At 54.2% G+C, this 25,664-nt stretch overlaps 1 protein-coding gene across 3 annotated transcripts in view; it reads right to left on the bottom strand.

The window, feature by feature from the left end:
- PAX7 (paired box 7) overlaps positions 1–25,664 on the bottom strand; it is a 99,102-nt gene that overhangs the window by 29,085 nt on the left and 44,353 nt on the right. For 2 of the 3 annotated variants that reach the window (XM_065874881.1, XM_065874888.1), the window contains exons 5-7: positions 16,347–16,546; positions 8,877–9,042; positions 7,525–7,727 (exon numbers count right to left, since the gene is read on the bottom strand). In XM_065874881.1, the coding sequence (XP_065730953.1) occupies positions 7,525–7,727; positions 8,877–9,042; positions 16,347–16,546 (569 nt within the window). Of the gene's footprint in view, positions 1–6,554; positions 6,587–7,273; positions 7,279–7,524; positions 7,728–8,876; positions 9,043–16,346; positions 16,547–25,664 lie in introns of all 3 variants that reach the window. The other variant, XM_065874874.1, reaches the window with a different exon arrangement.

Below are 25,664 nucleotides of genomic sequence, written 5' to 3'. Positions count from 1 at the left end.
CGAGTCTGTTTTCACAGGAGACGAGGCTCTGCCCAGGCCTCTCCCTGTGGGCTGGAGCTGGGCCTCTGACTGATGTGAACAGGTGGCTTTGTTTGGCCAGCCACCGGGGGGAATAACTCGGCTTTTCCCACTGAGGTAGGTTAACCATGGCAAAAGGCAGAGCTGGATATGAGAGCAGGGTCTTGGCAGGTCTGCCTGCTCAGGGGCTGGAAGGACTGGGGATGCCTGGGACCCCCATGGCTGATTCTCTGAGCCTGTAGCTCATCCTCGTCCCGGGGTGGGCCTGGCCGGGAGTTATGGGGAAGGGGCGCTGGGGGTGTGCGGAGGCCTGATGAGGTAAGTGGACGCTCCCCACGACCTCCAGTTGGTACCCTGATCAGGGCTGTGACTCAGGCTGGCAGATGTGGCTGGCTGATGTGGGGGAGGTCTGGGAGCTGGGCTGTTACTGGTGCAGTGAAAGCCAGTCAGGGAGGGCAGATACTGCAAAAGGGCATTTGGCTTCAAGTCCAAGAAAATCTGGCCACAGGGTCTTGGTCCTGTCCACAAGCTGACCCCTGACCCCACACCATCACCAGTGGTCACCGTGAGCAATGGGTAGGTGGGTGAGGTGATTCAGTTAGCTTTCCCCTAATCCTGGGAAAAACCAGCGTCACAGCCTGTCCTTCCAACTGAAGCCGGTCACTCCTTCCATCCCAGCTCATCTTTCCCTGGGACCTGAGGGTGGAGGGAGGGAGATGGCCTTTCCTGTGCTTTCTGCAGAGAGGGGTGCTACCTGCACCCTGTCACCCTCTCTTCCCAAGACTGGAAACCAACTCAGGCATTTTCCAGGTGGGAAGGAAAGGGGGAAAGAGATAGAAGAAATGAGGTGTCAGTAAAACAGAGTTGGGAGGCCAGGGCACAGACGGGGGAGGTGGGTGGAGAATTTATTAAGCACCTACTATGTGCCGGGTACTGTACTCAAATCTCCCTTAGTCCTCACAGCACCCCCTGAGAGGTAGGGATTATCACTCCCTTTTACAGATGAGGAAAAGGAAGCCCAGAGAGGTTAGGCAAGCTGCCCCAGGGCCACACAGCAACTTAGATAGTGGCAGAACCAGAACTCCAACTCAGGGCTGCTTGTTGGCAGAGGCCAGCCCGTTTCTCTTGCCCCAGGCTTCCCAGGAGAGACTTCCGGGGAAAGGATGAGCCTGGAGGAGACCCTGAGAAGGCGAAGGGAAGGAAGCTGGAGGCAAAGGGGCCGCCGGGAAGGGAGGAAAAGGAAGGGCTGGGCGGGGCCCAGAGGCGAGCTCACTCGGCTGGGGTTAAAGCCTCATGTTCCTACAACCCGCTAAGCCGGAGAAATGAATTCTGATCCTTCCAAAACCCAACCTTGGAAAATGTGCGAGAGAAGGGTCTCCTTTCAGGGGAGCAGGAAATCCTCCACACCTCCTCCCGACGCCCCAGTAATGCCAGGATGTCCCCAATCTGCTTTGAGGAATGGAGAGATTAAGAATAATAAAAAAATTGCAATAAAATATGTGTGAAGGAGGGGGTAATTGTGGACAAACGCAGCATTCAAATTCATTTTTCAGCTCTTTTACACACCATTTCAATCTTATTTTCTGCTTGTTAATGAGATCTTGTTGCCTGGGCTAGGCAAAACCTTCCAATATCAGGACGTAATTGCACATAATTTTCTCTCCTACCAGTGATTTGCATCAGTTTTTTAAAAATTCTGGGCTATTTAACACCCCACGATCCCCCTCCCCGTCTTCTTGCCGACAAATCTCTTATGCCCTCCTCCTTCCCTGTCCCTGGTCCAGCAAGACTCATTTTAAATGCTTATTATAAACGCAGTGTCGCCAATAAAGGGAAAAAAAACACACAGAGGAAGTGAGGGGAGAAAAAGGCAAAGGGAGTTTCCAGTGGCCACCGCGCGAAGGGCCCTGGCTCAGTTCCGCAGCGTGAGAGGTTTCTCCATCTTATCCCGCTGAGGGTGATGAGAAGGTGAGGTGCGTGGGTCAGGCACGTCTGCCTTAGAATTGCATCGCCACCACTCACCTGCTCTGTGGCCTTCAGCAAGTTACTTAAGCTCTCTGAGTCTCTCTTCCCAAGTTCTGTGGGGCCAGAGTAACTTCACAGAAGCAAAGTGCTGACAGGGGATGTGGCATCCCATAGGTGATCAGCTGATGGGGTGTCTTTCCTTGCTGGATTGGCTCCCCTGGAGGCCTCAAAGGATGCCAGGAGGGCAGTGGTGGGACTCTACCACGGAGAGGCATTCTGGAGACCCCGTTCATAAAGAATTGAAAAGCCCTGAGCTTTATTCCTACTGGTCTAGGGAGGAAGGGGAAGCTTGAAGGTGTAGACCATGAACCTGACCATGCCGTTAACTGCCACTGTGGCCTCAGACCTCAGTTTCCCCATATGGACCACAGGACCAATCTTACGGGGCAGATACAAGAGAACAGCATAGTGGGCTCTGGAGCCAGACCATCTGAATCCTAGCTTTGCCACTTTCCAGAACCTACCACGGGGCCTGGCATGCGGTAGGGCTTAATTAATATTTGTTAGATGGGCGGATGGATGGATGACCCTGGACAAATCCATTTCCTCATCTGTAAACCAAGGTCACAAGGTAGCCGCCAAGACTGGCTGCGTGAAAGCTGGTATGACATTTAGCCCATTCACGGCTGGCCCACGGTAAGCGTTCATTCCATGTGAGCCATCACTATAAGTATTATGGGAGGGAAAGGACGACGAGGCTTGGTGTCCTGCGATCGCGGCCGTGTGATTAACGTCACACTTAGAGAATATCTTTCACTAATTCCACATGGGGGAGATTGTAAATATGTAAATCCCTTTACAGGTTCCTCCACGTTAAGCTCCAGAGAGGAACAAAGGGGACGATGCACGAGGGACGTCATGAAGAGGCAAGAGGAGGGGTGGTGGCAGGAGAGAAACGCCCCCTTCCCATGAAGCAGTGGCGGGAGCTGTGGGTAAGGTGTCCGGAGCCCTTGGGTGCGGGTCCCAGCTCAGCTGTGAACCTGACAGTGTGATCTGGGCAATTTTCTCCCCCTCTCTGGGCCTCAGTTTCCACTGCCAACTCTGATAGTCTGCCTCTAAGAAAGCCTGGGGGACAAGGCAGCTCCAGCTTCGGGCTGCCCCTGGTAACACATCTGCACAGGCCCCGGAGAAGACCCCAGCACGGGGCAGCCTGCCTGTGGCCTTCAGCTCACATGACCCTGCAAACAGCAGAACCTTGATCCTGATGCTTTGCTTGGGAGCTCTGACTGGTCAGTGCTGCGGCTATGAATGGCCCCCGTGGCCTGTCTCCCCCATCACATTGGGAACTCTCCAAGACAGGGCTGTGCTTCCACCATCAGACTGGGGCGTCTAAGGACAAGGGGTTTCCTGAGGACAGAGTCGTGTCCCTCCTCTCAGACTGAGAGCTCCTCAGGTTGGGCGCTGTGTCTCCCCCATCAGACCGGGGAATCTCTAAGGACCTGAGTGTCCCCTTTCTATCTCTGCCCACCGCCCTTAAAATTGTGCCCTGCTCGTGATTCCCACACGTGGGCTGGTACGAACTGATCCACCTGCAGGAATCAGATCACTCGAAGTGATGTCACAAAAGGGTCCTTTTGTCCTAAGCTGTCCTGAGCTGGTTTCTAAGAGTTGTTTCCAAGCAAAGCCAGGGCTGAGTCCCTAATCCTACCAGGCTGGGTTCTGGGGGTGGGTGAGGGCCTAGGCCCCGAGGGAACCAAGCCTCAAGGTCATCTAAGCCTCTCATACGACTCAGCTCTGCCTGTTGGCCCCTAACCTGAGTTAGGCCTCAGTGTTCTCATCCATGACATGGGCTGAAGGAGCTTTCCCTTCCACTGAGAAGGAGGGACTGGCTTCCGAGATGATTTCTCCTCGCTGCCAGCCAGTCTCTCAAAAAGAGAGCATGTGTGGGCGTTTCTGAGAGGCAGGAGGGCAGTGTGAGTGGGTAAAATCTCAGGTTCTGGAAACGAAGGGTGAACCCAGGGTTTGACGCTCAAGTAGATTAACACATAGGAAACACTGAGAACAGGGTCAGAACATCACAGAGGCTCAGACAGGTTAGCTGTCCTCATCCACGTTGTTATTAAACATGTTGCACCCTTGCTGCTTTATTATGCTTATTGTCTGTCTGTCCCGTTACACTGCCAGCTCCACTAGAGCAGGGACCTTCATCCCTGTGTTCACTGATTTATCCCAAGTGCCGAGAACAGAGCTTGGCCCATAGCCGGCACTCCATAACTGTGTGTTATATTAGAGCCAGAGGACAGGCCCAGAGCTTAGATGAGTAAATGGCTTTTCTGTGAGATTCTGCTGGGCAGACTCTCCGTGGAGGCTCTGAGGCTTGGAAGCACCCACTTCCCAGGCTGGGTCTGAGGCCAGGACCCGGGTCAACAAGCGGGGAGGAGGCAGGTCCTCTCCAGGCAGCGGCAAGCCGGTCGGTGAGGCAAGCAGGTGCCCAGCAGAGCCCCAGCTGGGTCCCCGACTGCATCCCCTTGGGCTTCTCTAAGAACATGGGCGACCGTGGACCTGAGATCCTGGATGAGGGAGGGTATGCTGGCCCCGCAGCCCAAGTGGGGCCCATCCTCCCCCTGCTGCCCAGGTGAGCTATGGAGAAACCCCTCCTGCTGGGGAGACAGACATGGTAATGAACCTCTCTTGGTGGAGAACCCGCACGACCCCCAAGACCACAGAGATTGCTGACCATGTGTAACTGGCCTGTCAGATGGGGGAGGGAGTACAGGGAAACGCCAGGGACTTCCGTATAAGACCCTAAACACCCCCTCACTGCCCCCTTCCTTCAGGAAGTGTTTGTAGCCTAACGCGGAGGTTCACACACGCAGAAGCACACACAGCCTGACCCTGCCCTCACGTCCGCCCCGCACGCAGCCCTCTCCCTGCCCTCTAGCAGCTGTTCACCTCCTGGTCCCCTCGGCCCCTGTCAGATCCTCCATCTGTCTTCACACCTTTGGTGGGAACCTCCCGATGGGTCTCTGAAGTTCACGCAATCCGTCACGCCCCGCACAGCCCCTCTGCCCTGAGGAATGGGGCGGAAGCCTTGAGGGTCTCTCAGAGGAGGGGTGAGGGTCCAGCTCAAGTGGGGAAAAGGTCGGGTTTGGTCTGGCTGCTCACCTTAGTGGGTCAGGCTCTCTCCCTTCTTCTGCTTCCCTCCCTGAGGTTCAATTCTGGGCTCAGACAGTGCGCGGAACATCTTCTCTTTAATACCATTGCTGAACCATATGCTCCAGAAGCCAGGGGCCCCTTCATTTGCTAGTTTCTCCTCTGTCTTGTGACAGAAGTGCTGTTCTGGGGATAAACCTCCGCCCACATGGAGATGGGTGTACATGGAAGAGCCGTGGTCAGGGAGCCAGATGCCCCAGACTCTCGGGCCTGGCCCAGCCGACGTGTCCTAGCCCTCCACCTGTAAAGTGGGCTGGAGGGCCCACTTGATCTCAACACCCCTCTTCAGATTTTCTCCAATATGTTTTGTACCATAAGGCCAGGCCTGGACCACATTCTCGAGTGTGGACACTGTGGGTCTCTGCAGCCATCCTTACCCAGCCAGCTCTGGATCCTGTCATGTCTAAACCTGGCTCTGGAAGGTTAGCTTGGCCAGTTAGTCCTCGGCACTAATGAGATGGAGCTGGTGGCCTTGAACCCCAAAGAGGCCAATTAGGTTCTACTGGAAAAACATTCTGGTCTACAGGCTGCATCACCCTCCCAATGTGGGGCCCATGAGGACCTGCTGCTTCACCCCTGGGAGCTCTCCCTTCAGCTGCTTGGGCTCACCGGGCATTCAGCTCTGCACTGGACCTGGCCTAAGCGCTTTACCTAGGTCATCTCATTCAATCCTCAGCAACCCTATAAGGTAGGGGCTAACATCACCCCATTTCACGGATGAGAAAACTGGGGTGTAGAGAGGGGAAGGGATCTCACCCATAAGCAAATGATGGAACTGAAATACAATTAGTCCTCAACGACACACATTAATTGAGGCAAATAGGAATGACCCCCAAACATGCAGAAATTGAACATTTGGGGGAATATTTAGACCAACGGTAGCCAGTTTTTTCTATAAGGGCCAGCCATGTTTTAGGCTTTACAGGCCACGTGACCTCTTTTGAAACTATTCAACTCTGCTGTTGTAGCACAAAGGCAGCCATAAATAAATACGTAATGAACGGACATGGCTGTGTTCCACTAAAACTTTACTTACGAAAACAGGTAGCTGGGTGGAAGTGGCCTGGGGGCATGTTGCTGACCTTCTCTTTGGTCTTTTTCTTTAGGTAACACATTTCTCACACTAACTATATTGTCCTGGCAATGGCGGGGGTGGTGGGGGTGGGTGCGGGGCGGGGGTGAGAGAGCTAATGTTTATTTGGCCCCTATTCTGTGCCAGGCTCTGTGCTAAGTGCTTTCACCTGTTAGCACATTGAATGCAGAGAACACCCCTCTTAGGAGGTTAGCAGCTCTCTGTTTAATTACTCTTTTGTTTAATGGGGGATAAACTAAGGCTCGAAGATGCTTACTAGCCTAACACCCTGAGCAGTGGAGCTGGGATTTAGACCCCCTCCACGCCTCACCTTTTCTACCACGTTACAGCTGTTCAGATAAGTTTGCACCCCATGTGTTCTCACCACAGACATGACAGAGGTGTCTCGGAAAATGGGAGGCAAGGTAAAATGAGACTTGGACTCAATTCTTTCCCCCACAGATATTTGAGAGCCTGTTATAGCGACAAAAATGAGCTCAGCAGTTCTTCCAATTTACTAGGATTTCGAGCATCACTGAGTCCTGTTCCCCAAACCCACCAATAACCGCATCAGCCTCAGCCTTGTCTTTCTGGCTTCATCTAAAGATGGTCCCACCACTTCTAATAGCACCATCAGGCAATGAGTGACTTAACCAGCAACCAACCACATGTGAGTAAACAGAGTTCCAAGACCCAATGAGAGTAGAATTCCCGGGCTAGAACCATCCCTCCCCTCCCCACCCATTGCCACAGTTCTCTCCACCAGGAGTACTTGGTCCCACCTAGTGACCAAGGTGGGAGATGGAGCCCAGGATGGAATCCAGGAAAGACTCCCGATTCTAGAACAAAGCCCCAACCAGTCAGCATCCCATAGGAAATGGTGCAAGGCTTCCATCAACGCGCTGAAAATGCCTGACTTTTACGGACTGAACAGCCATGAGGGGGGTGATGGGCCAGTTTAATAAGCTCTGGGTGGTGAGAAATATGGAAACCTGTGATGGAAACCTTTTCTCTGCATCTGCCCGCTGGGTCACCCAGGTCTGTGGCTTGAAGAAGATAAACCCAGGGTGAAAGGTCACAGAATAGTGACAAGTGAAGGTGGAAGGCACATCCCCGCCTCCCACTTAAACTCTCTCAAGGTGTCCAACAGCCATTCTTCCCCGAGGGAGAGTCAGCCTGTGTCCCCCAGAGCCCTCGCTGGCTGGACTGGCGATCATCTGGTGATGGGACCTTGGGCGGGGGGCCGGGACACCTACCTGAGGAGACAGGCCATTGCTGACAGGGTTCATGTGGTTGGAGGGCGCTGCCGGGTTCATGAAGCTCTCGGAGTAGCTGGTGAAGCTGTGGCGAGCTCCGTAAGCAGAGCTGGTGTCCGCGGCTGCAGCGGCCGCAGCCAGGCCCCCCTGGTGCATGGTGGACGGCGGGAGGGGCTGGGGCCGGTGCACGGTGCTGCCCCCATCTGTGGAGAGACCCAGGAGAGGGCCTGAGCAAGTGGCCTCACCCCAGAGGGCGAGGGAGGGCAAGTACTTCCTGTTTGGAAGGGAAGACCTGAGCCACCTCCTTCTCCCAGCCTCTGTCCGTCGGATGGAGCGGGGAGGGGACCACCTTCTCTTGCTACTTGGGATGGGACGACTGGCTTCTGGGCAGGACACTACGGACTGGCAAGTCTTGACTGACCGCCAATCAACATTCCAGACAACCTCTAGGCACCTACTATGTGCTGGCCTTGTTCTCAGTGGTTGGCACGTAGTAGGTGCTCAATAAACATTATCTGGACTGAAAGTCAGATCTCCTTGAGGACTGTGTCAATCTGCCCAGGCCTGTCCCGATAGCACTTTATGAGTGCCGACCACTCACCAGGTGCTTTTACAAACAGTGTCTAAGGGTATGAAGCAATAGTGATTCCCACTTTACAGATGAAGAAACTAAGGCTCAGTGGGCTCAGGGCCCTTGTGCAAGGTGACAAGGCTAGGGAGTGGGGGGTCAGAGTTTGATCTGCCGTTCTGTTCCTAGCTGCTGGGCTGCTCTTCCTCTCTGTCCCAGCCCCTCCACGTAGCCTTCCGGCAGTTGGGACCATCACCATTGGCCACAGTTCAACTTCTCATCAAAAATCACGGGGAGGCCTCTCCTCAGCTTCTAGAACTCTAGCCTGCCAGTCCTTTACGAGGAGGCCACGGGGCTCCATGAGGCAGAAGTCAAGTAGCAGGATTCTTAATGTGCGCTGGGGGCGGAGGGTGGGAAGGGTAGGGCAGACTGGGGGCCAGGAGCCAGGGAGGGGAGTTACTCTTCTCTGCCCACCATCATCTCTTCTGCATTTTAATAAGACCCAGGAGATGCATGTGACTTTACAGTTTGAGAAGCTCTGTTCTAAACAGGTGCATGGAGGCGACCCTGTTTATCTCCACCCGGATGCACAGCCTAGTAGTTCAAGGGCAGGACCCCATCTCTTTTGTCTTAATAGTCTGTCCCCATGAAAGCAGCCAGACAGCCATTAAAGAGAAACCAAACACCCTCTTATTCTTTCTTTGTTAAGGAAGGAAGGAGTGGGTGGGGGTGGAGGGGAATGAAAAGGTGTGGCTGAGATGCCAGGATAGGGCTGAGCACTCACCTTGGGAGATGGTGGTGGTGGGGTAGGTGGAGTCTGGCAGCTGGTAGGGGGGCAGCGTGGGCATGCCGGTGGGCGGGAAGCCGCCTGGCAGAAGGTGGTTGAATGCTGCCAGCTGGTTGGCTCCTGCCTGTTTACGCCAGCGGGCGCGGCGGTTACTGAACCAGACCTGGAGGATGGAGAGCGGAGCATGGAGAGCCCTCAGCTTGGCTCCTGGCAGGGAGCTGAGGCACGGCTATACCCTCCATCCAGCCAGCATCCTCTTCTGTGGGAGGAGATCCTCACCTCCCTGCAACTCGGAACAGTTTGCAGAGTGATTTCATAGGTACAATCCCATTCTGTCCTCCCGACCGCCCAATGAGGAGGTCATTATCATGATCCCCATTTTACAGATGAGCAAACTGAGACCCAGAGAGAGTGGGGGACTTGTCCACGTGACAGGGTGGGTCGGAGAGGCACAGCCGGGTCTGAGTGACTCTCAGTCCAGTGCTCTTTCCCTGCAGCTGCTCCCGCCCTCAAAGATGTGTGACCACCCTTGTTCATACACATGCTCACTGCACACCTCCTCCAGGAAGCCCCCGAGGAGGAGGCCGCATATCCAGAACCCACCTGAATTGAGACCCACCTGCTACACTCAGATGCGAAAGCTAGTTCTTTGTCTGGAGCCTGAGGCCCTGCTTGGCTTTCGCTGCATGGACCCCCTTGATTAGGAAAGCCCACCTTCCACAGACACAGGGATTGATTAAGCACCAGTGGGAAGATAACCTAACATCTTTTTTTTCTTTTTTTTTTTTTTTTTGCGGTCCGCGGGCCTCTCACTGTCGTGGCCTCTCCCGTTGCGGAGCACAGGCTCCGGACGCGCAGGCTCACTGGCCATGGCTCACGGGCCCAGCCGCTCCGCGGCATGTGGGATCTTCCTGGACCGGGGCACGAACCCGTGTCCCCTGCATCGGCAGGCGGACTGTCAACCACTGCGCCACCAGGGAAGCCCAATCTAACATCTTCGGTCCTCCCTTTCCTCTAAGACCTGTGCTAGCTCTTCGTACGTCTGTCCATACATAGACCCATGAGGCCTGCCCTTCTAGTTCCATTTACAGAAGGGGAAACTGAGGCTCAAAGAGGTCAAATCACTTGCCCAAGGCCACACCGCTAGTCTGTAATAGATGTGAGGTTCAAACTTCAATCAGTCTGACTTCCTAGAACCTTCGTGTCTGGATTTGCAGCAAATTCCCTGGGACAAACCAGAGAAATATTAATACAAGAATGAGTGTGCAAAACGGGGCTGCTGTGAGAGAATGCTTCTCCACCTCTGGACTTTGCACACGATGTTCCTTCCAACCTAAACGCTCTTCCAGGGCTGGCTCCTTGGCCTGCGGGGCTCAGCAGAAATGCCTGCCCCCTGCTCCAATGAGGAACCCCTGCCTCAAAAGTAAGTCCAGGCAGGTCCCCATCCCCTTCTATCAGGAGGCCTCCAGCTGTGAGCTGTCTCATACAAACAATTATTGTCTTTATCTGTTTCTTTGTTTCCCCTTCAGGCCCTAAGCCTCACAGGCAGAAGCCAAGAATTCCTGGCCCATGGCTCACAGCTCTATAGGAATACTTGTTGAATGAATGAATGAACGAACAAACAAATGAACAGTGGAAGGCAGAGATGGCTCCGGTGTGCCTTTGCTGGTGTTTGGCCATAAGGCTCAGTGGGGAGTCCCCCCACTGGTGGGTGAAGACACGGATCCCCTGGCATGGATCACTTAAGACACCCAAACCTCTGGACGATGTCTGCTGACCTGAGGGCGGTCTCAGCAGGGACGGAGGGGTGTTTGTGGCCCCTGGTATCGGCTGTCCTTTCTCCGAGGGGAGAAACAGTGTTCAGCTTACCAAGCTGGATGAACAGGGCAGCTGGCTCTTACCCGTTAAGGATTCACAGAAAAAGGAGATGTGGCAGCGAAATCAAGATCAACTGGCTCCCAAATAAAATGAAGGTCCTGGCTTTTCCCCACCTCCCCAAGGCAGCGAGGGCTTCCCCACGGGCGTCCTGGGCAGGATGGATGCCTGCCAGTCCGACTGAGGCAGTGTTACCTGCTCCCTGCTTCAGACGGAGGGTGTGGGAAACGGCTTTGTTTTAAATCAGCATTTCCCAAAGGGTGGGGCTCCTACACTCCGAGGTGGAGAGACATCCCCAAAGGCGAGCGACACAGATGATAAATAACCCTGAACCATTCCCTTCTCTTCTGGGCCTGGGGCGTGTGGAAGAGACAGTCTCAGCTTGGTGCTCAGCATCCTTCGGGGCCGTCCTAACACTTGCCAGTCTCCCTGTTTAAAGCACAGGGAGGATGCCCTGGCAGGTGATGTATTCCGGCAGGACTTTCCCATGCTGTCTTGTTTTCCCTTGTGTGAGTGTTTCCAGTTGCCTTCCTTTTTATGAGAGTGATACGCATGTTTATTTTAAAATACACTGATTTGGGGACTTCCCTGGTGGCGCAGTGGTTGACAGTCCGCCTGCCGATGCAGGGGACACGGGTTCGTGCCCCGGTCCGGGAAGATCCCACATGCCGCGGAGCGGCTGGGCCCGTGAGCCGTGACCGCTGAGCCTGTGCGTCCAGAGCCTGTGCTCCGCAACAGGAGAGGCCACAGCAGTGAGAGGCCCGCGGACCGCAAAAAAAAAAAAAAATACAGTGATTTTATTTTAAAAAGTAAATGACAATACAGATAATATGCAAACGTGGCCAAAGTCCTGAAGATGGTCAGAGAAAGACTTAAGTTTGGGACACTGTGTTCTAGTTTCGCTGCGTGCAGCTGTTTCTTCGGCATGGGTCATCCGTTCCTCAAACAAAGAGGACTCAACCAAGTTGGAAGCGTTCTCCCCCTTTCCCTTCCTTTCCCTCCTCCTTCCCGCCCTCCTTACTTCCCTCCTTCCCATCTCAAACTGTTCCTGGGACTCCACTCTGTGTCAAGCAGGACAGTAAGGATAGAAGGTGAGCAGGACACAGTCCCAGCCCTCAAGCTGCCCTTGGCCTGGGCACACGACAGCTGCTCTCTGGTGCAGTCAGCTCAGATGAGGTGGCATGCAAGGTGCTATAAGGAGGTCTGAGGAGGGGTTTCCAACTCCTCTCAGCATCCAGGAGGACGTCCTGGAGGAGAGGACACGTCTTTTGCTTTTTTTTCCTCTCCTCGCTTCTTCCTCACTGTCCTGTCTCCCCAGGGCTGCCTCCACCACAGCAGGCGCCTCCATCCTCACAAAGTGTGCCATGATGGTTAAGAGCAGGGACTCTGGAGCCCAACTGCCTGGCTTTGAATCCTGCCTCTGACTCCTAGCTAAGATGGGCAAACTCCGTTATTCCTCTGGGCCTCACTTCCTTTGTTGCTAATAACCACCTACCTTCTTGGTGGTTCTGGACCTCAAAGGAGTTAACACAGGCAAAGCGTTTACTTAGAACAGCATCTACAACTCTTATTCTGCTGGAAAGCCTCCGATGGCTGAACTGGAAAGGCTCTTAGCCAGTATGTACTTCAAGCTTCCTATTTACATATGGGGAAATGGAGGCTCCAGGAGGGACAGTGGTGGCCCCAGTGTCCCACCCAGAATCCCTGCTCAGGGTTGAGTTCTTTAAAAGTAGAGGCTGGATTTTATTACTTACTTTTGGTCCTTCCCTCAACACCTAGCCCTGGTAGCAGGACACTGTAGGAAGCATCGGTTTGCCGAGTTGAACGTTTCACCTGGCCCTTCTTTCAATGTAGCACCGAGGAAAAGAACACGACGGACAGACCTGGGCTCGGGTCCCAGGACAGTCACTTACTACGGGTGTCTTTAGGAAGTTGCTTCTCTTAGTGAAATCTCAGGTTTCTCACCTACGAAATGGAGAGACTAATCGTCCCTACCTCCTAGGATTACAGTGGGAATGATGAAGATTATGTATGTAGGGTGCTGGGCATCGCGCCTGGCGCATAGAAAGGCATCATAAATGTCATCTACTGTAATGAAGAGGTTTGGTGTAAGTTATTACTTAGCCAGTCCCTCTAGGGCCTCCAAAATGCAATTCTGTTCAGAATGTGCCCAGCCCACCCCCAGGCAAATAGCAGGGTTCTGATTTGGGGCCATATGTAAAGAGGTGCACACAGCCCTGGTCTCTTGGTGCTGGTCATCTGAAGGGTGAGATGTTTTCATAGGCAGTTGTGGGAGACACCTGGGGTGGCCTCGGGACCTATCAGACCTGCAGTCTCTGTTTCTAGAAGAAACACACAGGCTTAGGGATCTTGGAGCTCAGGACGAAACAGATTTGTTTACCTGCAAGGAAGATGTATGCAAAGGTTGGCTTCGGGACCCCAGTTGTTTAGAAATGAAGACTCTTCCAGGGAAAGGAGTCATTGGTCCCTAGGCATGCGTCCTCCTGCCTCACACCCCCTTCCTACCCTTCATGGTGGTTGGGCTTTCTGCGGGCTGAGATGGGGCGTCTCCACCAGCCATCGGGGGTACCATATAACACCATATAATGCCCTGCGGGCTTCACAAGGAGGCTCCCGACCCTCTGCTGGGGAGCAGGGCTGGAAGGGAGGCAGAGGGGGTGACACACTTGACTGATAGAACCCCGCCTGACATATATTTACCTGCTTCCTTGCTTACTTGGACATCAGCCCCATGACAGCAGGGATTTCTTGTCTGCTGAATCCCCTGTGCTTAGAAGAGCGTCTGGCACATAGTAGGTACCCAATATGACTGCCAGATGAATGAACCTGGAGTTTCAAGGGTGGCCAGAATTGGAACCACTAAGAATAGGTGGAGTTTAGTAATAATGGCCCCTACTCAGGGCACTTCTGTGTGCCAAGCACTTCCTGACTCTGTGTCTGTGCGTTTACGTGCAATCATTTAATCCTCAGAACAAAGTGGACCCTATTTTTGTCATCTCCATTTTGCAGATGAGGGAACTGAGGACCGGGGGAGTAAGTGATGGAGCTGGAATTCACACGTGGGCGTCTGGCTCCGAGACCACTCTGAACCATTCCACTATCCCGTCTCCCGGCACCATTGAAATGTGATGGCATAGGACTGCAAAATCCCCGGATCATAGACTCTTAGAATCAAACGCCAAGACCTTAAAAGTATACAGCCCTAAAATCAAAGCAGTGCTCAGAGGGTTTCAAGGTCCCTGCTCCCTTGTCCATAGCAGGAACCCTCTCACCAGGGTCTCCGATCCACTGGACATTGCACTTTTCCTTGAACACTTCCGGTTACAGGGATCTCATCACTTCACAAGACAGCTCTGATAGTCAATAAGGATCCTAGAACTTTAAGGAGCCTTAGTGCTCATTTAGCTTGATCCCTTTATTTACAGATGGGAGACTAAGTCTCAGGAAAGGAAGCTGACCTGTTGAAGGTGACACGGCTGATCAGAGGCAGACACCGATGGGAACCCGGCCTGTGGCCCCCAATCTTGTGTCTTTGTCCCTGCAGACCTTTATATGGGATTTAGGACATTGTCCTATCGGCCCTGGTCTCCCCACCACTCCGAGGGGCCTCTCAGAGCAGCCGTGTCCTCCAAGCCTTCTCTTCTCTGGGACAAATGTCCTGTTATTCCTGTCTTGATTTTGGGGTCCGCCTTTATTCATTTTTTAAAAACTAACATGTATTGATCCCTCCTCGGCTGGGATCAGGCCAAGTTCTCAGGCTAAGGGTTGTGGGGAGGCCCCACCCCGCCCTGGGTAGCTCAGAGCCTGAGGGAGGAGACCCCGCCCCGCCCCGGGGGAGCTCAGAGTCTGAGGGGGGAGGTGGAGGACGGCGGTCTTGGTCCCCTCACTGTGAGTTTGCCTGAGCTCTGGCTGCCCACCCTGTTCCCAGGCCCCCCTCCATCCTTGGACCTTGAGTGACACCTGTTTCTGAGTCCCCTGGGCCAATAAAAGCACTGCCCTGACAGCCAAGAAATTTTACAAGGAGCAGTCAGGCTTCCAGGTGGTGGGAAGCAGCCGTGGCCACCAGACGTGGGAATGAGGAAGCACCCAGGAATGTGCCCAGAACAGCTGCAGGGGGATCAGAGGCGGGGGAGGGAGGCTGGGGGCTGGGGGGCCGGCTCGGGTATCACCCCGGAGGGGAGGGGAAGGAATGAGACGAGCTGGCTGCTGCCGCCTGCCCCCTTCCCCTCAGGATCTCCCTCAGGGGCAGCCAAGGGTCCCCCACTCCAGGATGGGGGTGGGGAGGGCAGAGGGAGGTACGCGGGTCCCCGCATTGCTTAAATGCCAGTTTGCTTCTAGAACTTTATTGCTTTTCAAATCCCAGGCTCTGAGTCCATTTCTTCCTTCTGAATGGCTAGAACCTGGGCTTGGCATCCATCAGGCTTGAGTTCCAGGCCCAGCTCAGCCTCTGCTGAGCTCTGTATCCCCCTCATGTTGCTTCTCTGAGCCTCAGCTTCTGTGCCTGCGGCTTGGGGAGTGGCCACCCCGACCTGAGAAGGCGGTCTGCGCTTCCACCAGGTCACGTGGGAGTAACCCCCAGCACTGCAGCTGGCATAAGGTAGGTGCCCAACCAAGCCTGGTCCCCCTTGGATAAGATAGAAGCGCCCCCAGTGAACAGTTGGGGGCAGGACCTCTGTAGACCCGCCTCCCCCATTCACAGAGAAGCCAGGCCAAGAATGGGCCCCCGCAGGAGCTGTTCCTCAGACCCCTCTCTTCCTCCTCTGCACCCTCCCCGACCCACCCAGCCTGAGCCCGTCCCAGCCGGGCCCCTAGAGACGCTGACTTAGAGAACTGTAGACCTCGTGGAATCCGAGAGCTCAGCTTGGGGAGCGGAGGCAAGCTCCCCCATCCCACTGCAGGCCTTGAACCCCAGACAGACTCTGCTCTTTCCATGCCCTCCCTTCCCCCAGGCCCACTGATTAGGAGCCACGCACTTTGAGGGTGTAGAGGGCGTGTTCTAGGCCTGCCCACCCTCCCCCGCATGCTTCTAACTCACCAGGAACATGCTCCCAGTCGGCTTGCATGCTTCCCATAACAGGAAACTCATTACCCATCTTAGGAAGCTACGTCTCTTCTGGAACGTGTGTCCTGATCACTTCCTCCCCTCCTCAGAGATTTGGAGACTTTTCTACTCCCTGAGCTCCCTCTCTTGTGGCTGAACCAATGTCCTTCCTTCCTCCCTCCGTCACCCTTTTCTCCTCTCCCTTTCTGTCTCTCCCTCCATCCTTCCTTCCCCCCTTCCCCGCCCCCCCACGAAGTTCTTGTCGGCAATCCAAGTCCTCACTGCCGCTCCTGGCTTCCCTGGGACTGCCTAGGGATTAGTTAATCAGTCAACATTCGCTGCCCATTTACTCTGTACCAAGTGCCAGGGCAATACTTGCCTACACGGTTCCTGGATCACTTGCTGCAGAACCTCCATCCCCACCTGGGGGGTGCCCACTAAGCCCTCTGACCCCGGCCACTCCCACCTTCCCAATCCTGGTCTCCGGATGATGCCCACAGCACAGCACAAAGCCCCAGGCGCCCCCTCACCTGCACTCGTGCCTCCGTCAGCTTGGTCCTCTGTGCCAGCTCCTCCCGGGTGTAGATGTCCGGGTAGTGAGTCCTCTCGAAGGCCTTCTCCAGCTCTTCCAGCTGCTCGGCTGTGAACGTGGTCCGACTGCGGCGCTGCTTACGTTTCAGAGGGAGGTCAGGTTCTGACTCCACGTCTGAGCCCTCATCCAGACGGTTGCCTACAGCCAGGTGAGAGGGAGGAAGAGGGTGGGGGCCCGGTGAGATGGAGGGGTGCTTTGTGCACACCTGCAGGCCACCATGGCACTGAGCCTCAGATCCCTCCTGAGCACAGGAAGGATGTTCCCCCCCGGCACTATTTATCAGCGTGAAGGCTGGGAAGCAACCTCTCTGCCCAGCCTTAGGGGATTAGCTAAGTACCTTATGGCCCAGCCATTCCTTTAAAAAAATAACCCCTGTAGTTGGGCATTTAGGTTATTTCTACTGACACAGAAGGATGTCCATGACATAGCACTCAGGGGATGGTTACATGATGAAACACACTTGTCAAAATTCCTAGAACTAAAAAAAAAAAAAAAAAAATTCCTAGAACTATATTCTCCAAAAGGGGGAGAATTTTACTGAATATTCACTGCACCTCAATAAACCTGACTTTAAGAAGAAGGCAAGGGGGTTTCCCTGGTGGCGCAGTGGTTGAGAGTCCACCTGCCGATGCAGGGGACACGGGTTCGTGCCCCGGTCCGGGAAGATCCCACATGCCACGGAGCGGCTGGGCCCGTGAGCCATGGCCACTGAGCCTGCGCGTCCGGAGCCTGTGCTCCACAACGGGAGAGGCCACAACAGTGAGAGGCCCGCGTACCGCAAAAAAAAAGAAGGCGGAAAGGTACAACCAGTGTGTGGAGATCAATCCCACTTTTGGAAAAAGCGTGCGTAATACATTATAGAACACTACACTCAAAAAAACCAACAAATGTTAACCTTCACGGTGACAGAATTTTTGTTTTCTTTTTAAAACTTATTTATAGTTTAGTATTTCTTAAATGATGATCATTTAAACAATGACACTATTGCATTTTTGGAAAATATTGCAAAAACTAACGAAAGGAAGAAGCAGGAAGAAAGGAAAGGTTGGAGGAAGGGAACAAATGCTTGTGCCCAGGGCTGGCAGTCAGGAAGCCTAGATTCCAGGCTTGGTTCTCCCCCAGATGCCCTGAACTGTGACCCTAGGAAGGCTACCTTCCCTCCTTGGGTCTCAGTTTCCCCATTTACAGTATGAAGTGTTTGGACTACGTGACTTCCACACCCAGGCCCTTCCTGGGATGTTCCAGGATCACTGAGTGATCTTACAGGCTGGAGGAGACTTCATATGATGACCTTGGCCATAGCCATGACTCCCACCACATCATCCCCATTAATTTCCACCCTGGAGCCTAGGGTTAGATGAAGGCCTTTGCTTCCTGTGCAGAGAGAGCCCAGGACTCTGGCCCTGGATGGGCTGTCAGGACAGGAATTTACTTCTGTCCCAGGTCCAGGTGATGGAGGCTGCAAGAAGGGCCTGATCAAGCTCCTCGGCAGTCAGGGCTGAAGACACCCTGTGGGCTGAACTGACTCTCCACCCCCATCAAGCTTGGGCCTCGTGCCCATCCCTGATCCAGCAGGAGGAATGCTAGCAAGGAGCCCCCTAGCCAGGGTTGAGGCTGCACCCTCAGGAGCATGGAGGAGGGGGCTGGTGAGAAGAGGAAACCAAGGAAGGGAGAAGAGAAAGCGGCAGAGATGGTCTTCCTCCTCCCCACTCCTGCTTTCTCCCTTTTCTTGTTTCATTTCTCTCTCCCCTCCCTTTCCATCTCCATCTTTGGTATTTCTGGAAGTACGTCTGGGTTTTGTCATTCATTCATTCCCCAGAGCATTGACAGAGCACCTGCCATGTGTCATGCGCAGACTACGTAAGCTGTGTTCTGGAAGCTCACCTGAGTCAGGCTGGAAGAGCCTCAGAGATCATGTGCTCACACTACAGATGGGAGAAGCTGAGTCACAGAGAGGTAACAGCACACACCCGAAGTCCCTCGGCAAGTGTCCACACCCACACTCAGACCCTGCTCTCCTGTCCCCCATCCTGTTCTTACCCAGTGGCTTCAAATGTTGGTTATACAGATAGGTCTAGGCTCCTCCCACAAGGGAAAACTGTCCCCCATCCCTGAAAAAAAACACAACACCTAATGCAACCTCTTAGATGTCAAGCGGAGGTGAAGGGAAAGGCATTCCAAGCGGGGGGAAGAGCACGTGCAAATGCCTGGTGTGTCAAAGGGCAAGATGCGTGATGCCATCATGGGGCTGCATCCCGATGACGCTGCATCCCCCAGAGGCGATGCTCCCCTGCCCCAGACCCCCTTTCCCCCATCCTGCTAACACGGCCATCGGGAGGTCATCCCTGCTTTTCACTGGCTGCTGATTGTGACGTCACACAACAAGGGAACCAATGGCAAGGAGACCTGCCTTCATGGCTGCCTGCCTCACCCCTAAAGGCAGAGACCTGGGGTCGGATGCAGCCACCCCCCTGCCCTTTCCCAGCTGCCCAGCTCCCTGTCACTAAGAGGAGGCCGGAACGGTCACAGCTGGCATGCTGGGGTGCTTTCCCCAGCACGGCTGGGGCTCAGAGCCAAATACAAGTAATCCCAAGGATTCACTTCCTGAAACTCACTGCAGAACTTCCATTTTCTGACGTTGACAAGGAGAGAGCCCTTGGGGCCTCAGAAGGAGAGAGCTGAGACTGGCAGGCAGCAAGGGAGGCCAGCCTGTAGATGAGGAATGGGACACCGGGCTCTGTCCTCCAGTGGGGACCCTTGGGCTCGGACAGGAGCTGAGATGGGGGCCAGGGCTGTTGGGGGCAAAACCTATGGGCAGAGATCGTACTCAGAGCTGTGAGGTCAGATCGGGGAGGAGATGGAGAGCCCCAGCCTGATGGAGAAGGCACAGCCCTGTCCTGGGAGAACCCCCAGCCTGATTAAGTCTCAGTTCAGTTTAGAGCAGGGCCGTGCAATAGAACTTTCTGTGATGATGGAAATGTTCTAGGTCTATGCAGTTCAATACGGTAGTATCAGCCACGTGTAGTACCGAGCGCTTGAAATGCGTCTAGCGCAACTGAAGATCCGAGTTTTTCATTTTATTTCATTTTCCTTCAAATTTACTTAGCCGCACGGGGCTGGTGGCTACCCCACAGGACAGCGTGTCTTTAGCACCGCTGGTCTCTCCTTTTAGCAAGGAGAGGACAGGCCTCAAGATCTTTCTGCATGCACTAGTCTCCAGGTAGAATCTGATGACACCGTTTGTTTTTAGGATATTTGTTTTTATGGTTCCCACCTGTTTATAGGACGTGACAGGCATATTTCATTTACAAGAGAATTCGTTTCCTTGAATTCAGTTTTGTTTTTTTTTTTGCGGTACGCGGGCCTCTCACTGTTGTGGCCTCTCCCGTTGCGGAGCACAGGCTCCGGACGCGCAGGCTCAGCGGCCATGGCTCACGGGCCCAGCCGCTCCGCGGCACGTGGGATCCTCCCGGACCGGGGCACGAACCCGCGTCCCCTGCATCGGCAGGTGGACTCTCAACCACTGCGCCACCAGGGAAGCCCCTGAATTCAGTTTTTAAAGATACTTTTGCAGCAAGTAAAATATTAAGGAAACAGTAGAACAGGCTGTAGGACTGTAACCAAAACCACGAGTGCAATTTAGTTAGCAAATGACTGCCTGGAGATAAGTTCAAGGTGCTTCTGTTACTAGAACTTGCCCAGCCTCAGTGCCCACTCAGGCCCCATGTGCATTGGATGCTCTTGCCATCCAAAGTACTTCTGGCTTTCTAGGTGCCTCATGGAATTCTGTGTTTATTTCTTCCTCATCTCCCTGTCCCTCCTGCCCCTTATTGAGCACAGATCTGGGACCTCCTCGAGCCCAGAGAGACACCCAGATGGCAACCCAGACTAGAAAAGGTAGAGCAGGGCCCACAAGTCTCTGTTGATTGAAAAGATCTGGAATGATCCACTAGGATGATGGTGGTTGCCATAACAACCTTCTGGATGCTGAGTGGGGAGAGCAGGGCCGTGTCCCAGTAGCTGGGAGATCCAGAGAGATCTCAAGAGAGCTGGACTACTACAGTCTGTGACTGCAGTCCCTGGAAAAGATCTCCCGCCTCCATCCTGGCCCATCCCAGGGGAAGAGAACCCCCATGCTAGGTTGGAGCCACTCTGGTGTGCCATCCTCATGGCAGGTCTATGAAGCTGGCACTATTGGTTCTTTTACAAATAGGGAAACAAAGTTCAGAAAGGTTCAGTAACTTGAGAGCGGCCACATAGCCAGTAAGCCCATGCTCATTCCTGGAGATGGATGGGGCGGAAGGACAGGTTGAGAGGGAGTTTCGGGGGCCCTCTGGGGCAGCTCTGGTCTAGTCAAGAGTCCTTTTCTGGGAGGCCTGACACCTGGATTCTGAGCTCCGTCTCCTCCCTTGCTGTGTGGCCTTGGACAAGTTGCATCCTCTCCCTGGACCTCCACTGTCTCGGAGGTAAAAATGAGGATAATGATACATCCCTGCATGCCTCACCGGACTGCTCTGAGAACAGAATGAAATGAAGACTATGGGAGTAATTTGGAACATGTAAAGGGCACATGAAGGATTATTATTATTATTGATGAGGATAATGATGATAATAACAGGAAAAAGGAGCATCAACGCACTCCTACTCATCCAGCAGAACCCAGATGGTGGGTGTCCTCCCCCAGGAAGCCTTCCTGGCCCATCCAGGCCAGGCTGGTTTCACTGCTCATCCTTGGAGCTCTCAAAGCTCATCAGGAGACATCAAACTTGCCTGTTTATGGGTCTCTTGGTCCCACTGGACTGGGAGAAGGGACACAAAGAGCCCTGATGCCACCACATCACCTTCACTTTGGTTTCCCCTGTGCTGCCTCTCCCCCTCCCCACCCCTGGGAACCCTTTAGCCTCTGAGTTAAATTAATAGGATTAGGTGGACTTGGCCACAGAGGGGCCCTGCTGGCTGGGGCTGAGTCCTCCATGCATTGGAAGCTGGTTGCCTCTTGGTGAAGCCTGGGCAGCTGGCACATAGGGAGGGGGACATGGGCTCACATCCATTAAACAGAGGCTGGATTTGGGGTGACCAGTGGGGGAGCAGCCTCCTGGCCATCTGCAACCCCTGCCTTCCTGCTCTGAAGCAGCTCTGGATAGAAAGGTCCCAGTGGGGGTGGGACAGAGCCTGGAGCTGGTCTGGATAGCCCCAGGAGAGGAATACGATGAGGGACCCTCTCTCTGGGTTCCCAGATCCTGTCTTGCTTAGGGATGTGAGGAGTCCACTACAGAGCAAGGAAGAAACAGCCCCTCCCTTGGGGCCCTCCGGATCTTATGGGGGAAAAACAGTCTCTGGCTTAGGAAGCTTCCAATCTGATGGAGGAGGCCTCACCCCTGTGATAGGAATTTCCCAGTCTGATGGAGGAAACACTACTTCCAGATGAACTGGGGCCAGGACAGGCATAAACGAGGAAGACAGCTCCGTGATTTGAGAGCAGCCTGAGGAAAGAATAAGGGATGAGCGGGTGACAAGAGCTGTCTGGCTTGTCAAAGCTTTAGGGTGGACGGGAGCAGGTCTGCTCAGGTCAGAGTCCAGCTCAGGCCAGGTTGATGGAAGTGGAGAGAAAATCGCTGGGGGGTAACTCTCCTGTTCTCTACCCCAGCCTCTGCCCCCTCCTTTGAAGCGTGCTGAATTTCACAGCCACTGACGTGGGGGGCCTCAGTTACACCAGCGAGGCCCCACCATCATTGGCCCTGCCCACATGTCCAGACTCACCCCGCCACTCCCTGTCCAGCTCTCAGAGTCCTAAATGACCCAGCTGGGCTGTCTCACACCTCCCTGCCTTTGAACTCCAGCCTCCTCTGCTCGGAATGCCTCACCCTCTCATCGGTGCACTCCTGTTCACCCTGCAGAACCCAGCTGGTGGGAGTCCTGGGTCCATCCAGGCCAGGCTGGTTTCACTTCTCATCCTCGGAGCTCTCAGAGCTCATCGGGAGACATCAAACTGGCCTGTTTCTGGTCTCTTGGTCCCACTGGACAGGGAGATCCCTGAGTCCAGCAGAGACTGTGCCTGGCACACAGCAGGGGCCTAATAAAGCCTCCTTAAATGAATAGAGCTTGGCAGAATGCTCAGAAAGTTCGTTTCAAACTCTGACACACTGCAGTAGTCACGAGCCTATACTTGTGCATGCACTCTACCGTTTACAGGCCCTTTCATAGTTCCGACACTAATCTCTCCCAATGGAGTGTCAAGCAGGCAGGATTAGCCCCATTTTACAGATGGTCGGTGAAGTCTCAGGCCAGTGAGGCCGGGAAGAAAACGCAGGACTTGGGACTCCCAGCCCAGTGAAAGCCAACTTTGCTATAATTCCCAGGTGATGGAGAATTCCATTTCTGATCATGAAAACCCAGGTGGCTTCTTCTCCATCCCACCCTCCCAAACTTTCTCTGTTCTCCCTTTTGCCAAAGAAAAGCATGGAAATGAGATGGTGACAATTTCTGGACCTACCCACCTCTCCCTCAGAAGGCGGGAGGGAGCTGAGCCATCTCCAAACCAAGTCCTTGTCATCGAAGATCCGTGGAAGCCAGCAGTTGGCCCTGAGGTTTGGGGTCCTTATCTCAGCCCCCCCAACTCAGAGACGCCCTCCCACCCCGCTCCTGAGCTCCCCCGTCCCCGCAGCCTCCCAGCCCAGCCTTTATTACGGTTTAACATAGGCCGGCTCACAGCCGTAGCAGAGAAATGAATCACATAATAGTTGATATGCGTTTTAATCAAGTAATTCGGGCAGAGCCGAGAGCCAGCGAGTGTGGGCTGGGTGTCCCTGAATACCAAACAGGCCTGGGCGCAGGTCTTGGAAAATGGAAAAGTCATTTACAGCTCAGCTGGGGGCCCCGGGCCGTGGCGGGCGCCCTCCCAGCCCCTCCACAGGAACTGCTCAGCTGTAACCAGCGTGGGGTTCGTACAGCTCAGTAGGGCCGGCGGGAGCTGGACCAGACAGCGCACAAGGCCTGGTGAAGTGGCTGGATGGAGAGGAGGGAATCAGACCCCTAGTTACACGTCCCTGGAAGCGACCCCTCCCACTCACCTTCTCTGCCCAAACTTCTCTTGGGTACCCTTCTCAGCACCAGCACCCAGGCATCCAGGTCACAGACCTTAGGAGTCCTTAATAACCCCTTTGCTCTCCCATCAAGCCTCACAGGCAGTCAGCCCAGCACCAGAAGTGGGTGATTCAGCATCCCGCTTAGCTGCGAACCCACCCTGCCACTCCACCCTGGCCCTGCCCCAGAACCTGTCCATCTCTCCCTGGACTCCAGCAGTTGTCTCTGGCTCCAGCAATAGTGGGCCTTTGCACAGGCTGTGCCCTCCGCCTGGAACACCCTTCCCATTCCCCTCTTGGCCTGCAGTTTGCTGCTGGCTGGAGCAGGACATTGAAAGGCACTGCTGGGACTTCCCTGGCGGTCCAGTGGTTAAGACTCTGTGCTTCCACTGCGGCGGGCGCGGTTTGATCCTGGTCCTGGAACTAAGATCCTGCAAGCCCAGCGGCGCGACCAAAAAAGAAAAAAAAAAAAAAAAAAGCATAGGCTCCCAACACAGTTTGCTTGGATTCTGTAGACTCCACACGTTTAAAATATGGATAATGATGGGAATCCCCTCCCCCCAAGAACCACTTTCCTTGCTTTGCAGTTTTTCCGCAGCACATAGCACAGTCAGATATGCTAAATATTCCATTTTATTGCCCGTCCCCACCCCCCTCCCCGCATCATCCTGGCCCTCACTAGAGTGCAAGCTCCAAGCAGCTGGGCGTTTTTGTCTCTTTTGTTCACTGCTGAATCTCCAGTGCTTGGCATAAAGTGGACACCCAAATATTTGTTGAATAACGGAAGGAATGAGTAAATGAGTGAGTATATTAAGGCCAGGAAAGAGTGCCAGGGACAAGCGCGTGCTCAGCAAGTGTGAGCTTCCATCAAGCCTCGTCATTTTCCCACTCAGTTTGGGACCACTCCTCCAGGAAGCCTTCTGGAGGATGGCACCCTCTCCATCTGGGTCTGGGGTGCCCACCTCTGTGCCCTCACGGCTGGAGCTCAGCCAAACTGTCCCCGTGGATTCATTTCAGTCCTGCTCTCCAAGAGGCCTCCCGAGGAGTCGGGAGGCATTGGTGAGGTAGGGGTCCAAATAGGTTCTGTCTGACTCCAAATCCTATGCTATTTCTCAGCGACTGACGGAGACCCAACTTCACTCTGCCAACTCCAGGAGGAGAGGGAAGGGAGGAGAGTGTCTTCAGGACGACTGGGTGGAACTCTCACTTTGTTCATAACCTAAACGTGAGAAAACTTTTCCTTCTCCCGGAAGTCCCCATCAAACGCCAGCAGGCTGCCTTTTTTAAAAACTCTGAACCTTTGGTAGCTGATTTGCATTACAAAATACGAGGCCCACGTGGGGTATTCTCTGATTGTGGCTTCTATGCTCACAGTATGGTCCTGTCCTCAGGCACTAGAGGGCACTCTTTATACATTCCTGCCAGGAAGGGGAATATCTAGGAAGAAGGAAGTAGTACTGTTTGAAATGGTACTGTGTAGTTGCATCTCCAGAATTCAGAGCCATGTTTTCTCATGATGGATCCAGAGCTCTGTCTGCACCAAACCGTGAACCAAGCCCAAGTCACGTGTGGGGGAGAAGAGTGGGTTGGTAGAGGGCTGGAACTGTCTGAGCCAGCAGTCAGTCAGGGGAGACTTCCTGGGGACAGAGTTCAAAACGAATGTTCCCCTGCTTAGGGCAAGAGGTTGAAGCTGAAGAGTGGTGATTAGTGCTGGGTAGACAGCAGAGTCAGGTCCCGAAAGGGGGTTTGCCAACGGGGCTCCGCCTCACAGAGCGTGGCCGAGCCTGTCACTGGCAGACACTGGGAAGAGGTGGGCAGAACAGAAGCTGTGGGAACAGAAGCACCTGAGTGTGAATTCTGGCTCTGCCCCCTACTGCTATAGATGCCGAATGTGTGACTGAATTCCAAGCCTCGTTCTCATCCTTTCTAAAATGGGGGTAGTGATGGGAGTCAAGGAGGAAAGGAAGAGAGAAAACTATGTCCGGAGGCTGAGCTCCAAGAGTGGGGGTGATGGGCCCCCCCCCAGCCCTGGCTGAGCAGACCCCGTCTCTCTTCTCATTCAGGCAGAAGCCTGGCAGGCGGGGAGCCGGCACTCTGGGCTCAGTCCCCGACCTGTTGTGTAACCCTGAACGTGTCACTCGTCCTCGTGGCATCTCCATTTCCCCATCCACCCA

The sequence above is a fragment of the Phocoena phocoena genome, chromosome 1 (genome assembly GCF_963924675.1).
Source record: "Phocoena phocoena chromosome 1, mPhoPho1.1, whole genome shotgun sequence".
NCBI lineage: Eukaryota > Metazoa > Chordata > Mammalia > Artiodactyla > Phocoenidae > Phocoena > Phocoena phocoena.
The sequence above is the reverse complement of the archived record's forward strand: the minus strand, read 5'-3'. Positions and strand labels throughout refer to the sequence as shown.